This window comes from Macaca thibetana, chromosome 3 (genome assembly GCF_024542745.1).
Source record: "Macaca thibetana thibetana isolate TM-01 chromosome 3, ASM2454274v1, whole genome shotgun sequence".
NCBI lineage: Eukaryota > Metazoa > Chordata > Mammalia > Primates > Cercopithecidae > Macaca > Macaca thibetana.
In genome coordinates, this window is record NC_065580.1 from 102,103,793 (window position 1) to 102,121,196 (window position 17,404).

The 17,404-nt window shown below is 40.6% G+C and overlaps 3 protein-coding genes across 3 annotated transcripts in view; 1 reads left to right on the plus strand and 2 right to left on the minus strand.

The window, feature by feature from the left end:
- The window catches only part of ITPRID1 (ITPR interacting domain containing 1), a 105,772-nt gene extending 101,971 nt beyond the window's left edge, over nt 1-3,801 (plus strand). Inside the window, exons 12-14 of the mRNA XM_050783263.1 lie at nt 1,280-1,407; nt 2,174-2,285; nt 2,753-3,801. Coding sequence (XP_050639220.1) covers nt 1,280-1,407; nt 2,174-2,285; nt 2,753-3,064 — 552 coding nt within the window. The 3' untranslated portion in view covers nt 3,065-3,801. The remainder of the gene's footprint in view (nt 1-1,279; nt 1,408-2,173; nt 2,286-2,752) is intronic.
- The window catches only part of GGCT (gamma-glutamylcyclotransferase), a 1,150,694-nt gene extending 1,139,413 nt beyond the window's left edge, over nt 1-11,281 (minus strand). The window contains exon 1 of the mRNA XM_050783261.1: nt 11,271-11,281. The gene's annotated coding sequence lies outside the window, so the exon portion shown is untranslated. The remainder of the gene's footprint in view (nt 1-11,270) is intronic.
- NEUROD6 (neuronal differentiation 6) overlaps nt 1-17,404 on the minus strand; it is a 779,410-nt gene that overhangs the window by 310,590 nt on the left and 451,416 nt on the right. The gene's annotated exons all lie outside the window — the stretch shown is intronic.

Here is a 17,404-nt window from a genome sequence, read left to right on the forward strand (position 1 = left end):
TGTGTTCAGAAACTACTGACAGTAGGGGAAAGAGCTGAGCTCCACTTCAATTTGTGCAGAGATGATTTGGGTATTCTAAAGAGAGAATAAGGGAGGGTGGAGAGCAGGGACTCAGTAGAGCCAGAAAAGTGAAAAATCACAAAGAATTGGTCCATGTCAATGCCATTAGACCAGCTGTGTTTGTGAGCCAGCAGTAACTGAAGTTAGGATTCTGCCCTCCAAGAGACTGGGGACAGAGGCCCAAACCTTCCAGATGATTACATTTCAAAGGAATGGCTCTCAGGTCCTTGAGAGAGACGCTTGTGAGTTGTAAGAAATACATATTTACAATTATAATCAACTTTTAATAAATCCTCTCAGAAAGGGCCTATGTCAGGTGTTGGCAAAAGCAAACAGTAAATTTTCCTGGCAGCCTTCAGATTTCTCAGGCAGGCTTTTTCATGGGGAATGGGGAGGCTGAGGTCATCCCAGGGACACAGCCCTGGTCTGCTGGAGCCAGACTGGAGGGTGGTCAAGTCTGTTAGTGGAGAGTTCCGAAGTTCTCAGGGGCTGCAGGAATATATTTAAATTAGAAAACCAAGGCAAAGGCACAGCCTGAGAGAGAAAGTCAGATTTAAAGGATGACTACATCGGCAGCAATGGGAAGGATTAAAAGGGTAGACGGAGTTCAATTCTAGACGCCAACTCCTGGAGATGACAGGATGCCCAACCTTTGCCTGCCTTCCTCAGGGTGGGCTTGTTCGGTGGATGAAGCTGATCCTGCAGATTCCAACATCCAGGACTGTGACTAAGCAGGACTAAGACTAATAAAAATTATTCTAAGCAGATTTTCTTTAATCAAACACATACCAGCTGAACAGATGTGTTCAATGTTATTGATACTCAGAGTGATGCAGTAGCCAGCACCAAAGTTAAACAAGATTAAACAGACTCAACTTCTCATAAACCCTTATGCTGGCCCTTCCCCTCCTCTCTTCTACCTACATCCTTGCATCCCTACATCACCTAGGCCTCCAGAATGCCTTCCAGCCTCTGGGACATAACGATTGTCACCCAAAGGCCACCCAACAACAGCTGCCCTTCTGTCCCAGATGAGCACTGTCACTAGTTGTTTTGTGAACCCAAATATTGGGCTTTTCCTATTCCCATCCCCTTAAATTAGCAGTAGGGCCTGTTTGCGAAAAAAGTGAGCTCAAATGGGAAGACAGGCTCCACCATGGTGAGCTCTTGCAGAAGATCGGAAAAGACTTTCTTCTCAGTTCTTTCTCATTGTTCTCAGTGCACAGTCCATGAGATGGAAGCCGTGAAGACGATATGCCAGAGTTTCCGGGAGTATTTAGAGGAAATTGAACAGCACCTTATGGGACAGCAGGCCCTCTTTTCCAGGCACATGTCAGAGGAGGAAAGGTAATTACCTAAGGGAGCCATAAAAGTAAGTACCAGCCCACACACGTGGAGCAAGGAAGGTAATCAGGGCAGGACAGATGAGCACCCTGGAGCAGAGCTAATGAGAAACCAGCCAGCTTTTCCTTTGCTTTCATGGTCTTGTTCTTGCTTTCTCTGTGGGAATCTGTGAGAGCCATTTGCTAGATAGCAATACTTATTCCTTAAGTCAAGGGCTATTGAGAAGGTCAAAAGGCAGGCAGTCAGGGGCATTGCCAGCAGGATGTCTTTAATCAATGGGATGGGGCTCGTGCAAATGCAAATGTGAGGAGTTAGAAGAGTTTCAAAAATCTGCATTATTTTCACATAGATTGAAAACACGTCCCAAAAGTAGATTCGTCATTCATTGCCTGGGGCTGGGGATGGAAATCGGGTTTAACTGTAAAGGGAGGGGCATACAGGTTCTTCTTGGGGAAATAGAAGTGTTTTAAAACTGGATAGTGGTGATGATTACACAATTTGGTAAATTTATTAAAAATTATTAAATTGTGCTCTTAAAACAAGGGAACTATGTTATACTGCAATAGAGTTTATTTTTTATTTATTTATTTATTTATTTATTTATTTTTTTAAAGAAGACAACCTTAGTAATGTCTGCAACTGACACAAATAAAGATGACATTCTCTTTTAAGAAACTGCAAAGGAAGAACCTATATTATGAGGAGACAATGGAAGAGTGCACCTGGGAAGGATTGTTAAATTTGGTTGTTTTCTATTATTTACTTGCAGGGAGGAGGCCGAGCAACTGCAAACATTACGTGAGGCCCTGAGGCAGCAGGTGGCAGAGTTGGAATTTCAGTTAGGAGACCGGGCTCAGCAAATCAGAGAAGGGATTTTACTGGTATGGGTGATGGGGTGTGGAATTTGACTGTATCCAGCCTACCACAGGAGAGGTGCATTAAATGAGAAACCCGATTGTGCAATCATTTCAGAATCTAGGTTTACATGCCAACGCCTTCATTTTAAGTATACAGAGAAGTACTTTGGTTTGCTCAAGGGTCCACAGCCAGCTGATGGTGATTCTGCATCAGAATTCCGTTCACCTGTCATGCCAATCTTCCCCCTGCCCTGTGCATCATACAGAAGTCTTATTAGCCCATTTTCCAAATAAGAATAAGAATCACAGGCACAGTGAAGCTCATCTTTGGAGCCAATATAAGCTAAGTCACTATCAGAATCTCCTGCTGGCTCGAAGAGCCCATTCTAGAGAACTGACCACCTCATAATGCCTAGCTCGCAAGTTTAAGTAAGCTGTTTGGTGCCAATGGGATGTGCTGTTTATTCTTTTCCCTCTTGTTTTCCTTTTAGCAGCTGGAGGTTCTCACAGCAGAGCCACCTGAACACTACTCAAATCTGCATCAATATAACTGGATAGAAGAAAGCAATGGCCAGACTTCATCTTCTAAAATCCACCCAGGCATGGCCCCAAGGACTGTCTTTCCTCCCAGTGATGGTCAGCAGGCTCCCTGTTCAGGTGGGACCCAGTTGGCTGCCTTCACTCCACCCACCTTGGAGAACAGCACCAGGATGTCTCCTTCATCATCAGCTTGTGCAAAGTTAGGTCCAACCCCTTTGTCAAATTGTCGTGTTGGAGAAAACGATACAGATGTCTTCCTCTAGATCAGAGCAGCTTTTATTACCTTCATACAAAATGTAAAGGTCCAGAATAGATGTAGCAAGGAAATTTCAATTTTCCCCAAGGAGAAGGGTCTGCCAACCGATTGTCAGCTATAGCTTTCATATTCTACCCTATGGTTAAACCCAAGAGGAGTTTAGAATACTTTAATATTCATTCAATATAGAATAACTGATCACCTAGTCTGTCCCTGGCACAGAGTATGCAGCAGTGACTAAATAGTATACAGTCTCTGCCCTGCTGGAACTTACAGTGTGGTGGGGGAGATAGAATTGCAAACAAAAAGTATCTGAGACAGATCTCAGTCAATATAGAAGTTTATTTTGCCAAGGTTAAGAATATACACCCAGAAGACAGGTCTGTGCCTTTCTCCAAAGATGATTTTGAGGACTTCAGCATTTAGCGGGGAAAGAGCTGCTAATGGGGAAAGAGGAAGACATTTTTAAAAGGTGTGGGTACATAAGAGGCAAACAGTCGCCTTCTTTTGGGTCTGATCAGCTTTTCTCTATGCAAGAGGGGGAAGAGGAACAGTCACTTACGCATTCATCTAGCTCAGTGGATCTGCGATTTTACAGAAGGTAAAATAAACATAGGGCAGAGGAAGCAATCGGATATGCATTTGTTTCGGGGGAGCAGAGGGATGGCTTTGAGTCCTGTTCTTTGTCCTGCAGCTGTGAAGAGAAGCTATCAATGTACTTTGTCAGGATAAAATTCAACAGAACTGTTTTAGACTAAAGATTTTAGGGCCCACAAGGAGTTTCCCTTGTGAGGGAGGTATGTAGCTTTTAAAAAAATCTTTGTAGCTATCTCATTTAGAAATAAAATGGGAGGCAGGTTGCCTGATGCAGCTCCCAGCTTGACTTTTCCCTTTTACTTCATAATTTGGGGTCCTGAGGTTTATTTTCCTTTCACAGAATATAACATGTACATACATTTATTATTAAAAACTCTGAAGGAAATAACAAGGTTTTATGAAAGAGAACACAGAAGGGAGCCTGATTTAGATTAATGTTCAGACAGTCCTGGTTGAGGAAGTAACAACAGAAGAAGGAAGGAGGATCCAGGCCTCAGAGGTACCAGACTGTCCAAAACCCTCCAGTCAGGCAGCCGGTGGGAGTACCAATGAAGCGCCTACTGTGTGCAGACCACTTTTTTAGTGCTGGAGACAGTCATAAATAAGACAGATGGACTTTCTACTCAGAAAGAGTTGGATGAAGAATAAGACCGAAAACAAACAAACAAACAAACAAAATCCAACAAGCAAATAATTACAATCCTGAAAAGAGCCTTAGAAGACAGTGTGATAATATTGCAAAGGGAGATGTGGCGTGAAACTGTACTGCATTTGTCAGGGTGCTTGTGGAAGGGGAGGCTTTTTGGGTAAGACCTGAATGGTGAGGAAATGGAAGCCAAGTGCAATTTTGCAAAAGAACATTCAAAGCAGAAGCAATGGAAAGTTAACGGGCCACCAGATGTAGAGACAGCCAGTGCTGCTGAGTGTGGTGGGGCATGGGGATGGAGGGAGGGAAAGGCTGAGAGGGAGTCGGGCAGACTCTAGGCCATGGCCAAGTCTTTGCACCTGAATCCTTTTTCCAAGGGTAATGGAAAGCCACTGTAGGTTTTCAGCAGGGTCATCATATAATCTGATTTATGTTTTAAAGTCATGCTGGCTGCTTTATGGAGAAAGCATCCCTGGGGGCCTAAAGCGAGGCAGAGTGCCCAGCTAGGAGGCTGTTGCTGTCATCCCCGAGGTGAGAACCAAATGTCCTCAAGTTGCTTCTATCCAGCCTTGGAAGTTTGTGAGGCTCCCACCCCAGTGGAAATGCAGGGAATGGCACACAAAGGCCAGAGGCACTGGGTCTCTAAGGAATGGGGAATAGATGCAGAATGGAATAGTCAGGAAAAGTTGCTGGGAAAAGTAATGCCATGAGGGAAGTTTATAATTTGTATGAAAAGATGGTCAAAGGAGAGGTCACTTCCTAGCAAGTAACTTCAGAAACTAATTAAACCACCCACTACTCAAAACCATCTCACGTCCTGGTTGCACTCTTCCTCTTCCTTGCTTTTTGGAAAGTCTTTGACTCAGTGGGGCCTTCCTACCCTTGGGACACCACACTGTTTTATCCATGGACTTACATCCTCAGAATGTGGACATCCCCATTCTGTCCTGAATTCTCTTTTCTTTCTCCATTCCTCTGTCCTCAGCGTACACACAGACTCTCCAAGCATCTATGAGCCTGATTCCCAGCTCTCTCCAGTATGCCAGCCCAGCATTCCCTACTGTCCACATGACATTTTGACGTGGAAGACTTGGCTGTATGTCTCACTCGTAGCTAAAGCTGACCTGGTCATTGCCCTGACTCAGTTCATCTTCCTGATCCTCTCCGTAAGTGGCATAGCCTTTCTCCTTGGTGCAGGCTGAGCGCCACAGTGTGCATGGTCTCCTGCCCCTCTACCCTGCCCTGCTCAGTTGGTCAATGACCACACCAGTGCTGAGTGTACTACCAAAAAATACCTCCCAGAAGTCCCCTCAGAACCAATTACCTGGCGACAGTGCAACATAGGTGCCGCCTAACAGCCTCCAGCCGCTTTCTCTCCAAACTGCACTGGCCTCTGCCAGATTGGGCTCCCTTAGCCACCAAGTGGGTCATATTTCCCGGACCTACAGTGAATACCCAGAAAGTACTTTTAGAATATCCCAGAGAATGAGAGAGAAATCACAGGATCATACTTCCCAGAGCAGCCTTCCACCAGAAATGAAAGTCCAGGCCTTGGAGTTATTATGCCCCTCTCCTCGCCCTTCACTGCCTCATTCCTTTTTGCCACATCCCCATCTTGGCTCCTATGTCATAGCTCAGCTTCCAGCCAAATTGTCTCCTGATGCATTGCGTTTCTGCCTCCAAATCGTTTCCCTTGCTAAACTCCTAAGCTTTTACTCTTTACCCAGATCTGGCTTTTGACCTCCCCTTCTCCATGTAAACTCCAAGCTCTCATGCAGTTTATCCCTTGCTCCTTCCCTGTAACACCTACGGAATGAAAAGGAACACCTGGCTCTAGGATGTCCCTCACCTGGCAGCCATCTGCTTTACCAGTCTCATTTCCTGCTCTGCCCTCAGATGAATCTCCAATTCTATTCCCCTAAACCACCTCGTGTGTTCCTGCTCCCTCTCCTTTGCTGAAACAAATGAAGTATCTCACCAGTAAGTCCTAGCGCAGACCCCATCTCCTGCACAGGCTTTCCTTGATGATCTGTGGCAGAAGCGATCCTTATTTTTTGAAACTCCTATATCACTTTGCTTTTTTGTTAGGACACTGAAAACCTCCTGTCTTGTGTTACCATTATCCGTGTAGGTCATATCTTCTCCAGTAAACTTAAAGCTACTTGAGGACTGTGTAGCACCCAATACCCTGTGTTTAAGAGAGACTATCTGGATGAAAGTACACACTCCTTTCTTTATCATGTGTGATCTCGGGCACTTGCTCTCTTTACCCTAGTTTCTTCCTCTGTGAAACAGGGAGAAGAAAAACAACATAGAGTTGTTGGACAGAATAAATACAGTGAATCCCGTGTAGTATTTAATCCAATGCCCATCGCATAGTAAGTGCTCAATGCATGTTGGCTGTTATTACAAGTGCACGTACCAATAACTCAATAAATGCTAACTGTAATTACTGTCTTCCTTCTGTTGAAAAGAACTCTGTTAGCGAAGTACTTTGTGCACAAAGAATATTACCTACTGCTTGATGAATGAATGAGATGAGGATAAATTATCAGTCTCAGGAGACAATGAAGAGAATGAATTGGCTATGGTAGAAGCACGGTTGTATGTTGTAGAAGGAACTGAGTTTAGATTGTAAAAAGGGACTTATTTATGGATGGTTTTGATGTCAGAAAGATGACTTCATATGTGATGGAGGAGGGAAAAGACCATTTATTATCTTCTGATGAAGAGTAGCAAATGGAACAAAGGTCTCCAAACATTTCATGGTATTTCCTGTTTTACTCTCCTAATTCTCCAAAAAAGAGCACAGAAGGGAAATCAAAATGTAGAGAGGCTGCTCTATCCCACCCAGGACCTTTGCTATCTTCGGTGCATGATGAACAATATTTGCTGATGCTGCATCCAAATACCACCCCCGATTCTCAGGCCTTCATGCTCAGACTGAATTACACCACTGGCTTTCCTGATTTGTGTAATAAATGTGTGTGTACACACACACATATATATACATATACACACACACACATATATGCATACACATATAAATATGTATGTGTATATATCTCTATGTGCAGGCACACACATGCACACACACACACAAAACCTACTGGTTCTGTTTCCCTGGGAAACTCTGACTAATACAGTAAGGAAGAGCTAAGATATAGGGAGACTATCCTACAAAAATACATACTGAGTCCTGCAGTTTATTACTAATAAGAAGCAACTGAGCTCTGGGGTTAAATTCAGGATTTGGGGCTTAAATCCAACTCCATTACTTATTATTTGTCTTGGATAAAGTATGTAACTTTCCTAAGCCTCAGTGTCATCATCTGTAATTTAACAGAGTTAATGTATACAGAGCCCTTTACAGCAAGCCTGGAACATGGTTAGTGCTTAGCAAATGGTAGTACTGTGATGGTTAGGATGGTGATGATAGTAACAAGAGTAGTAACAATTTCTTGAATGTCTACCTACAGGCAAGGGACAGGGCTAAGTGCCTTATTTGCATTATCACTTATCTTCACAATAATCCTGAAAAGTGGGAATTAATCTACCCACACATACACTCACACATACATACACGCACACTCATTCAAAAAGACTGTAAGTTGTCTAAGCTCTGGCAACTATTAAGGGATTGAGGTGACTCTTTGATTTCTTGATTTGTTAAATCAGTGGTTTGTCATGGCTCTGCCAAGTTTTGGGGCTTATGTGGTGCCTACTGCTAGGCCCAAGTCAACCAGAGGAGTCCTGCTTCTGTCTGCATTATACATTGAACATTAGCAGAAATTTATTTAAAAAAAAAAGATCTCATTGCTATAGAAAAGTTTGAAAAATACTGCACTGTGCTAATTGCATCTGATGCTTGCAGTCAGGTATCGGTTCTGAGTTGCTTTCATACAAGGAGATGAGTTCCGCCACATAGGAATCCTTTTAAACCATCATCCTAGCAACTCTTAGCTTACTACTACTTGCCCACTGCCAAGAATAATGGCAAGAGTCTTTTTGCAGTTCTGTAATCTTACTGTTCCATTATGAAGTCCCAAGATCCTGTATTCCCTTTTTTGTCTTATGCATTGACCATATTCAAGATGACTATATTCAGGAAAATCCAGATCACATATTTGAAAATAAATGGTATCATTGTACTAAATATTTGCAGAAAGTTAACATAGCAAACCTTTTAATTATAAGACCAAACTCAAGTTTGGAGTCATCTCATTTAAATGGAAATGAAAAACAAGACAAAGTAAAGTCACACTATGTGATTATTTCCAAATTTAGAAATTAGCCAAGGGAAAATGTGGCCCCTTCTACATTAAAGCACAGGGTCCTACCCTGTATTAATTTCATTCCATCCAGATTCCATTTCAGTATTCAGAGCCAAAAGCGTTGAATAGGTAGGATCAAGTTGAGAAACAATACTTGGAAACTCAAGTCACATCTTTTCCTTGATTTCGTTACACACAAGTGAAGACCCAAGTTGCATCGTGGAGACAAAAAGATAAAACCTTGAAGCTTGCTCTGAACCACAGTGTATGCATAGGCCACGTAGATTCGTTTTTTAGGCCACAGAAAAATATTCCCCAGAAAAATGTCCATTAGGTTTTGTTTATTTAGCAGATATTCTCTTATAAGTGAATTACTCTCTGCAGAGCTGGAGCCCTTTTATTTTTTCTTCAAAAGCGAATAATTCTGCTAAAGATGAAAAATGAAATCAAAAGACTTTTTGAAGACACAAGACTCTGGTCTGTTGTAATTGTTTTTTCTTTGTTGGGAAAATAATCAGTTTTCAGGGTGTAACACAAGTCAAACAAATAGAACATTTGTAAAGAGGTTAGAGGATCGAAGTGGTGTCCCTTTGAGAAGAAAAATTTCAGAGTATTTTCATGTGGAATGGTGAGTTGCATATATAAGTTCAAATTGTAATTTAAAACAACAAATAGTTCATGATGTACAAGAATTGTAGGTTATTAAAAGCCTTGTTAAATTGTTTTTCTTGAAAATTGAGAGAACAGGAACAGAAGCCAAAATATGGATGGCACTCTTCTCTAACCCAAACTCAGCCTCTAATTGCCTAATCTTAAAACACTGGTAGATCAGAGGTTGGTACAGGGTGCTTCCTCTCAGAATCTGTCCCCAATTAAGAAAAGAAAGAACCCTTCACATCAAGAATGATTTCAGATCATAAGAATCAATTGAAGATTTTTCATTTTTGAGTACTTTAAGAACTCAATGCCATCCAATGCTGCTAATCCCCTCCAAAACTCAGAGCCAAACCTTATCTTATTCATTCACAAGGAAAATGAAAGAAACCATGTCCTCAGTGTACCAATGCTTTCTTTATTCCCATGATCATCTAGTAATTGCTTGTTTGCTCACGGCAATCTACCAAAGTCACAAGATATCTATATTTTTCTTTTTAAAAACTGAAAGTATTTGGGGATATTTTATGACTGTGTAGTTGATAGGATTTAAGAAATGATGTTTCCTGTATTCTCTATCCCCAAAACCAAGTGTGTGTGTGTGTGTGTGTGTGTGTGTGTGTATGTATGTATGTGTGTATATATATATATATTTTTTAAAGTCACTTGTTTCTACTTTGGATAATTTATATCCTTCTATGGACATGGATAGGCATTTGTCAAATGCATTGCTTTGTTAGCAACTCCTATGAATAAAATTAATAATTTACTTACATTTTGTGTTATATGCTGTGCTGAAAGCTGTTGAAACTTGTGAACTTCATATTGTTTTGAGGAGTACATTGACACTGATACACTAGAAGGTGAGATTTCCTGCCTGGGGCAGCAGCAGCACTCTGATTCCTGCCCAGCCTCACTCTTTCCCTGTCTGTTCCACACAGCCCCAAACTCCACCAGCCTCTGTGCTTCTTCTTCTGCCCCCATTGGAGGCTTCAGGGCCAGATAGTGCAAGGGGTAGACTAGGCTATTTGTTTGTCACTTGGTCACTATATGTGTAGACTTTTGTATCTTGTTTCAGAAAACAATTCCCTACTCTCCATCTAATCTGAATAAATGTAGAGCCATACATTTGCTTTCTCTGAAAACTCCTTATTAAAATAGGGGTGTTCCTTGAAACTTCAGTTTCTTTTCTTGTAGTTTGGTGGTCTGCTTCTGAAAAGCTCTATATTGCAAGAAAACTTTGTGTGGCCTTCTGCAAAACACTCAAATCATGTAGAGCTATAGCAGAAACTTCCAACTCTATTTTACTCACCTTTTTAGCTTTCATAACATCTGATAACAACAGTACCTAGCGGATATAGTTTGGCTGTGTCCCCATCCAAATCTCATCTTGAATTGTAGTTCCCATAATCCCCACATGTCATGGAGGGACCCGGTGGGAGGTTAATTTAATCATGGGTGTGGTTGTCCTCGTGTTGTTCTCATGATAGTGCATGAGTTCTCATGAAATCTCATTATGGTTTTATAAGGGGCATTTCCCCCTTTTGTTTGGTACTTCTCCTTGCTGCCGCCATATGAAGAAGGACATGTTTGCTTCGCCTTCCACTGTGATTGTAAGTTTCGTGAGGCCTCTCTGGTCTTGCTGAACTGTGAGTCAATTAAACCTCTTTCCTTTATAAATTACCCAGTCTTGGCTATGTCTTTATTAGCAGCCTGAGAACGGACTAATACACTAGCCCATTGTCACTTTTCTATAAATGCTTATTAAAATAATTTCCAAAAACTGCTTTTCTGTGTATAAAACAATGTTTGGGGATTTCCTTTGTTTATGATCAAAGGGAAATACCTAAACATATAAACATATATCTATGTAAAGCCATGGTCTACTGTATCATGTCACATTCCCTTTATACCATGGTCTACTATATCATGTAACATTCCCTTTATAAAGACACATAATAGAAATTTCTTTTAAATCGCTACCAAGAAAGGTTAGATTGTTTCGGAGCAACTGATTTATTCATTCTGAAAATTGATTTTGTTCCCCCCCCATTTTTTTGTCTGTTTGTTTTTCTGTTTTGGTTTGGTTAAGGAAATCCAAGACTGTTTTGTAGCCCACCTCTGGCTACTGTACATAAAAGGAGCACAGAATTTTTTGAAGAATTATTATTTCTGACTTTATCTTATTTGTCAGCCCTTATTTTTCCTTTCTTCTGATATCTTCATCTTTTTCCACCATGGTGTTTTTTATTTTCCTTTCTGTAAACCACCTCAGATCTCTTTCACAGGGCATTATACAAGCCAATTAATACCACATACATATTCATTTAACGATGAAAATACATATCTAGAGAAAACTAACCACCAGTATCACCATTAGAAAGTCAATCATGCAATACATATTATATATAATATACACATATATGTATGTGTATATGTATGTGTATACACACATTTGTAATTGAAACACTATATATCAACATATATATGTATGTGTATATGTATATATACACCCACCGGGTGCGGTGGGTCACCGCCTGTAATCCCAGCACTTTGGGAGCCCGAGGTGGGCGGATCACCTGAGGTCAGGAGTTTGAGACCAGCTTGGGCAACATGGTGAATCCCCAACTCTACTAATAATACAAAAATTAGCCAGGCATTGTGGCATGTGCTTGTAATCCCAGCTACTTGGGAGGCTGAGGTAAGAGAATCGCTTGAACCCGTGAGGCAGAAGTTGCAGTGAGCGAGATCCTGCCATGGCATTCCAGTCTGGGGCGACAAGAGCAAAACTCCTTCTCAAAAAATAATTATAATAATATTGGAAATACCGTTGTTTCTGTTAATTCTTCTAAGTAAAAGTCAGTACTCCCATCACACTTGTCATCTTTCTTCATTACTTCATTAATTCCTTTCCCTCTGCCTACTCCCTTCAGTTGATACTCCCTAAGTCTCTCTCCTTGAATCTCTTCTTTTCCTATTTTTCCTGAGCAATCGCATTTCCACCTTTGATTCTCCAAGTGCAGATGGCTCACATATGCATACATCTAACTAAGACCTCTGCTGTCCATTCCAAATGGTTATGGTTATTGGAGTTATCATTTCCTTCTCTAAACCAGCTCTATGTGACCTATGCTACCTGTATCAGGTAATACTGTCATCACTTTTACTTTTGTAGGGTGCCAGTCCTTCTGGAACCCTAGTGAGCTGGAAAAGTGATATTGTTCAAGGGCACCCAGACATTGCCTCTATTTATCTACCCTGGAACGGAATATGGTCCTGCTGGCACTAATTTTGAGTAAGGACCAGAAGAACCCAATATCTACTAAAATTTCCTTAAATGAACATGCAGAGATTTTAGTAAAGATTATTCTAAAGTGATGAGGTTACTCCTGAGTAGAAAAAAATGAAGCAAAAATTTGGCTGATTCTTAGATCTGGAAGACTCTATTCTCCACAGACAGAAGCATCTCTAACTGTGTGTCCCAACAAGAAGCTCAATACCTGGAAAAAAAATCCCAGTAGGCTGTATTTGTTCCCACCTGTGTGGGCACTGCACTTTCAATAAGATTTTGGAACCTGGGCCAATTAGGAACTCATAGTGTTTTTGTGTCTGAGTATGTGTATGTGTCTGTGTTGTGTAGATGTATGTGACTCTGTGTGACTTTATGCATGTATGTGTGCTGGATTTTGTCCTATAAGTGTGTAAATAACCTAAAATGCTAGTTACCTTATCCAGAATTCCGAGAATTATCTTTGAATCCTTCCACAGTCGGTAAGAAAATTACATAAAACCCTCAATTCTCTTCCCATTCCTACTTCTACTGCCTTGATTCTACCCTTTTTATCCCACAGCTAGATGATTTCCAAATTCCTCTAGGTGATTTCTTTTCTCTAATATTTATCCTCTGATCCATATTTATACCAAAAGAACCAAAAATCTGATTGTGCTATTCTCTAACATAAAAGTCTTCAATGAGTTCTCATTGCATGCGGGATATAGTCTTAACTCTTCCTTGTCCTACAAATCCCCATGATCCCACCCCTATGTGGTTTTATCCCATACAAATTCCTCTTCAAACCCTTTATGCCACTTATAACTCCCAGTGCAGGACACTGCTGTGCTCCTCAGTCCTCTATCCAGCTATTGCCTGTTTGTGAGTCCTCTTCATACTCTCCGATTCTCATGGGCTCCTTTTCCTGGCTCTGGCTAGAAAACTGTGGCTTTGGATTCCCTGCATTGTCATGAGCTTTGTGCAGTTGGGTCTACCTCAGGGCAAAGTGGCCAGACAAGAGAGTGTGCAGAGCCTCTATTGCTGTAGCTGCTATCCCCAATTCCACCACTGCTGCTGCCCTTGCCACCGCGTTGTAATGCCATTCGTTACCGATACATGTCGGGAGTAGGACTGTGATAGGCAAAAGATTTCTGCTTTCCAGGAGCTTCTTTCCCAATCCTCTGGCCCGAGAGAGAGTTTGTCTTGCAGCTTTTTCTGTTAGCACCTTTTTCACAAGATTCAGACTGCTCTAGAATTTATGCCAGAAAATATTGGAGGAAATAAAAAAGCAGAAATGTTTCCATAGTTGTTTTTCTTTGAGTTTTTAAATTCTCTCCTCCAGTTGACCTGCTATTATTTACTTTTCAGAGTTCTCAGCTTCATATATTCTGAGGACTTTTCATGGTGCTTAGTGGAAAAGATAGCATGTACTTATGCTGTCATAATCAGAAATGAAATTTGCCCAACCTAATTGTATTTAAGATTCTTATTATAGTAAAAATTGCTGACACTTGCTTACCATGTGCTAATACTGTGCTAAGTTCTTTATATGCATAATTTACCTACCATATTTGGGAAATTTTCAACCATTATTTCTTCAAATATATTTCTGCACGTATTTCTTTCTCTTCTTTTTCCAGGATGACAGTAGCTCAAATGTAATAACTTCTGATATTACCCCCAAGTTCTTTGAGTCTCTGTTCATTTTCTTATCAAACTTTTTTTTAGAATAACAAACATTTCTGGTAAATAGGATCATCCTCATTTTAAAGATGAGGAAACAGAAGCTTACAGAGATTAGGTGATTTGCTCAGTGTCACACAACTAGAAAACCAGGTATGATCCCAGGTTGGTCTGACTCCAGAACCAAACTCTGAACCACTGTCCAATATAACCGTGGCCAGCTCTGTCATGCAGCCCAAGTTAGGCCAGAGCCACCGACATTCCAATTACAGGTGAGGAGTAGGCAGCAGTCTGCTCTGAAACCCATGTTGTTCTAGCTTTCAGCATTGATTAGGTCAAGTAGAAAGATGTACTTACGCACAGTGTCAGTTGAGATTTAATATTGCTTTGTGTTAGTTATTGGGCAGGTGTTTGTTTAAAGGAAGTGGAAACAGGTGTGTGGGCCCTGATTCAATTACATGATGGAGGGGGACACACTGATCCATGGCCATTTTCAAGGAGAGATGATGATTGTGCTAATTAATCATTTGTCTGTCAGAACAAAATAGAACATAATAGAAAATGATGTTCCAGTTGCCATAAGAATGGGACACAGACTCACATGTCTGGCTCTCCCAACAACCAGATGCAACTGTTTATGATGACAACAATTAAGATGCAGTACCTGAATCCTCCTGGATCATCACGTCTGAGATGGCTTGAAGGAAAGGTGCTTTATAAACTTTTGCCAACAGCACAGGACCTCATCCAACAGGAATAGCCTCTCAAAGGAACCTTTCCCTTTAAAGAGATTAATTGAGTCTTTTCAGATCATGAAGATATCCCTGATAAATGGCTGGAAGGGACATTTTCCATTCTGTGGCTTGGGAAACTCAATCTGCCTCACCTGATCAAGACATTCATACTCATAAATGTGGTATCATAATAATATTTAACTCATTCTTTCCTTTATTCACTTGCCACTTAACAGCCAGAGTGGCCTTTTATAAACATAAATCAGGAACATTGGCCACCTACTTAAGAATCTCCAAAGGCTCTTTAAATCCACATTTAAAATGGAATCTCAACTCCTTACAAGATCTGCAAAGTGCTACATGACCCGACCTTGCATAGCTCTCTGACCTAATTTCATACCATTTTCTTCCTCCTTTCTCTCACTATGTTGCAACATCGTGACTTCATGGGTGTTCTATTTTCTGAATGTATTAAAGCTCATTTTCATGCCAGGGGCTTTTGCCTCTTTGCATTTGCTTTTCTACTTTTCCCAGATATTCACATTGCTGGTACCTTCTCATTCAGATCTCTGTTCAAGTGTCACCTCTTCAAAAAGACTTCATTGACAATTATATCCAAAACAAGGCTCTTCCTACACACATCTCTGCACAGTCTATATCCATTGACCCTATTTTGTTTCTTTCATAGCATGTATTATTTGTATTTTTATTTCTTTATTAGCTCTCTCTCCTACTGAAATGTAAGCCTTATGGAAGAGAAACTTGTCTCTCTTCTTTCCACATTTTATCCCCAGGCCTAAAGCACTTCCTGGTACATAGTAAGTTCACAAAGGATTTCATAAGATACTTAATTAATATTAATTAATCAATATATTAACACTAACAAACAATGTCTATGCACAAACAAGGCAGTTCAATCCAACAAGGAATTTTTAGTTTGGCGAGGAAAACTATGTCCTCTCCTGCTAGTACCTTGACCTCTCCTGTTGCAAACTGGACTTCTGGGCATCCAGTCATACTTCTTCTACCCTTTTGGTGAATAGCTCGATAGGGGCAAGTTCTCAGGGGAGGGCCGCCCTCAGGGGAAACTTCTAAAAGGAACAAACTCCCACTCAAGAAGCTCTTTCCTTTGATGTATATAGATAATATATTATCTGCAATTCCAAGGGGTTGAACATTAGGAAAAGTGGACATTGATTAATAGTTTACCTCTGTGCAGGACTCAGGCAAATTGGAACAGACCCAGATAAGATTCCTTCCCTGCCACCTGCACTATTGTTTCTGATGGAAAAACCTAAAGATTAGGGAGAAACCACTTTAGCTGGGTGCCCCGTTTTTGTTGTTAGAAACTTCTTTGTCCTAAGACCGGGGACCTGCTTTATTTGACATCAGGGTCATCTGATGCTTCAGTGGAAATTACACTTGCTTGACTTGCTATTGGTTAGAGTCAAGGTATTTAGCAACTCCGCAAAGTTGGATGTTAGCTAGTAGAAACCTGATAAAATACAAGTGACTTTTTATCTAATCACAAATGCAAGTAATATTAACCCAATGAAGAAAACTGAAAAAGTTAAAGTATACTTTATTGGCCTGTGAGAAATTAACTGGTCTATTATGTAAAGTAGCAATTTTATCAAACATTTGTCTTTCACTCATCATAAAACAAACCTTTCTCATGCTGTCCTTTAAATTAGATTTATTATCTTGCTAGTTCCCTCATTAATGAGTTTAGTAACATTTGGACAATTATTATGTATCTAAATAAAACTATTTTCTAAAATCATTTGGAAAATTATACATTTTACACAATTAACTTAATACTGTAATTTGTTTGAATAGGTTTGATTATACTAAAAGGAAAATAAATCTGGCATGTAAATCTGCTTAGTTTCTTAGGAAGGAAATTAGTTGCTTTTTAAAGTCAGGTTATTGAGGTGTAAGTCACGTACAGTAAATTCATCCTTTATGGTGTACAGTTGTACGAATTTTGACAAATACATTTAGTCATATACTACCACCACAAAGCAAGATATAGAATATTTCTATCACCCCAAATGTCCCCTTATGCCCCTTTTTGTTGTCAATACTCAGTTTTAAATCTAGTCCCCTTTTTTTGTTGTTTTGTTTTGTTTTGTTTTTGGTACTGTGTTTTTGAATACAAGTTCTTTACCAGATATATGTTGTTTACCAAATATTTTCTCCGAGTATATAGACTATCATTTAACAGTGTCTTTTATAGAGAAACTGTCATGACAAAAGTCCAGCAGTGGGTTGTAGGAGTGTAGGCATGAGGGCTAGGGTTGGAGTAGGTACCACATTGAAACAACAGAGAAGGAAGGCCCCTGTTCTATTAGGGATAGGAGACATGAAGGCAGGAAGAGCATCTGGGCTAAGCATTAGGGACATGGATACTGGGCAGGGGTCTCAGGTGGAAGCCAGTTACAGGAGTGGGGGCACACAGAAGATGGGGGCACAAGGGTGGCCACAC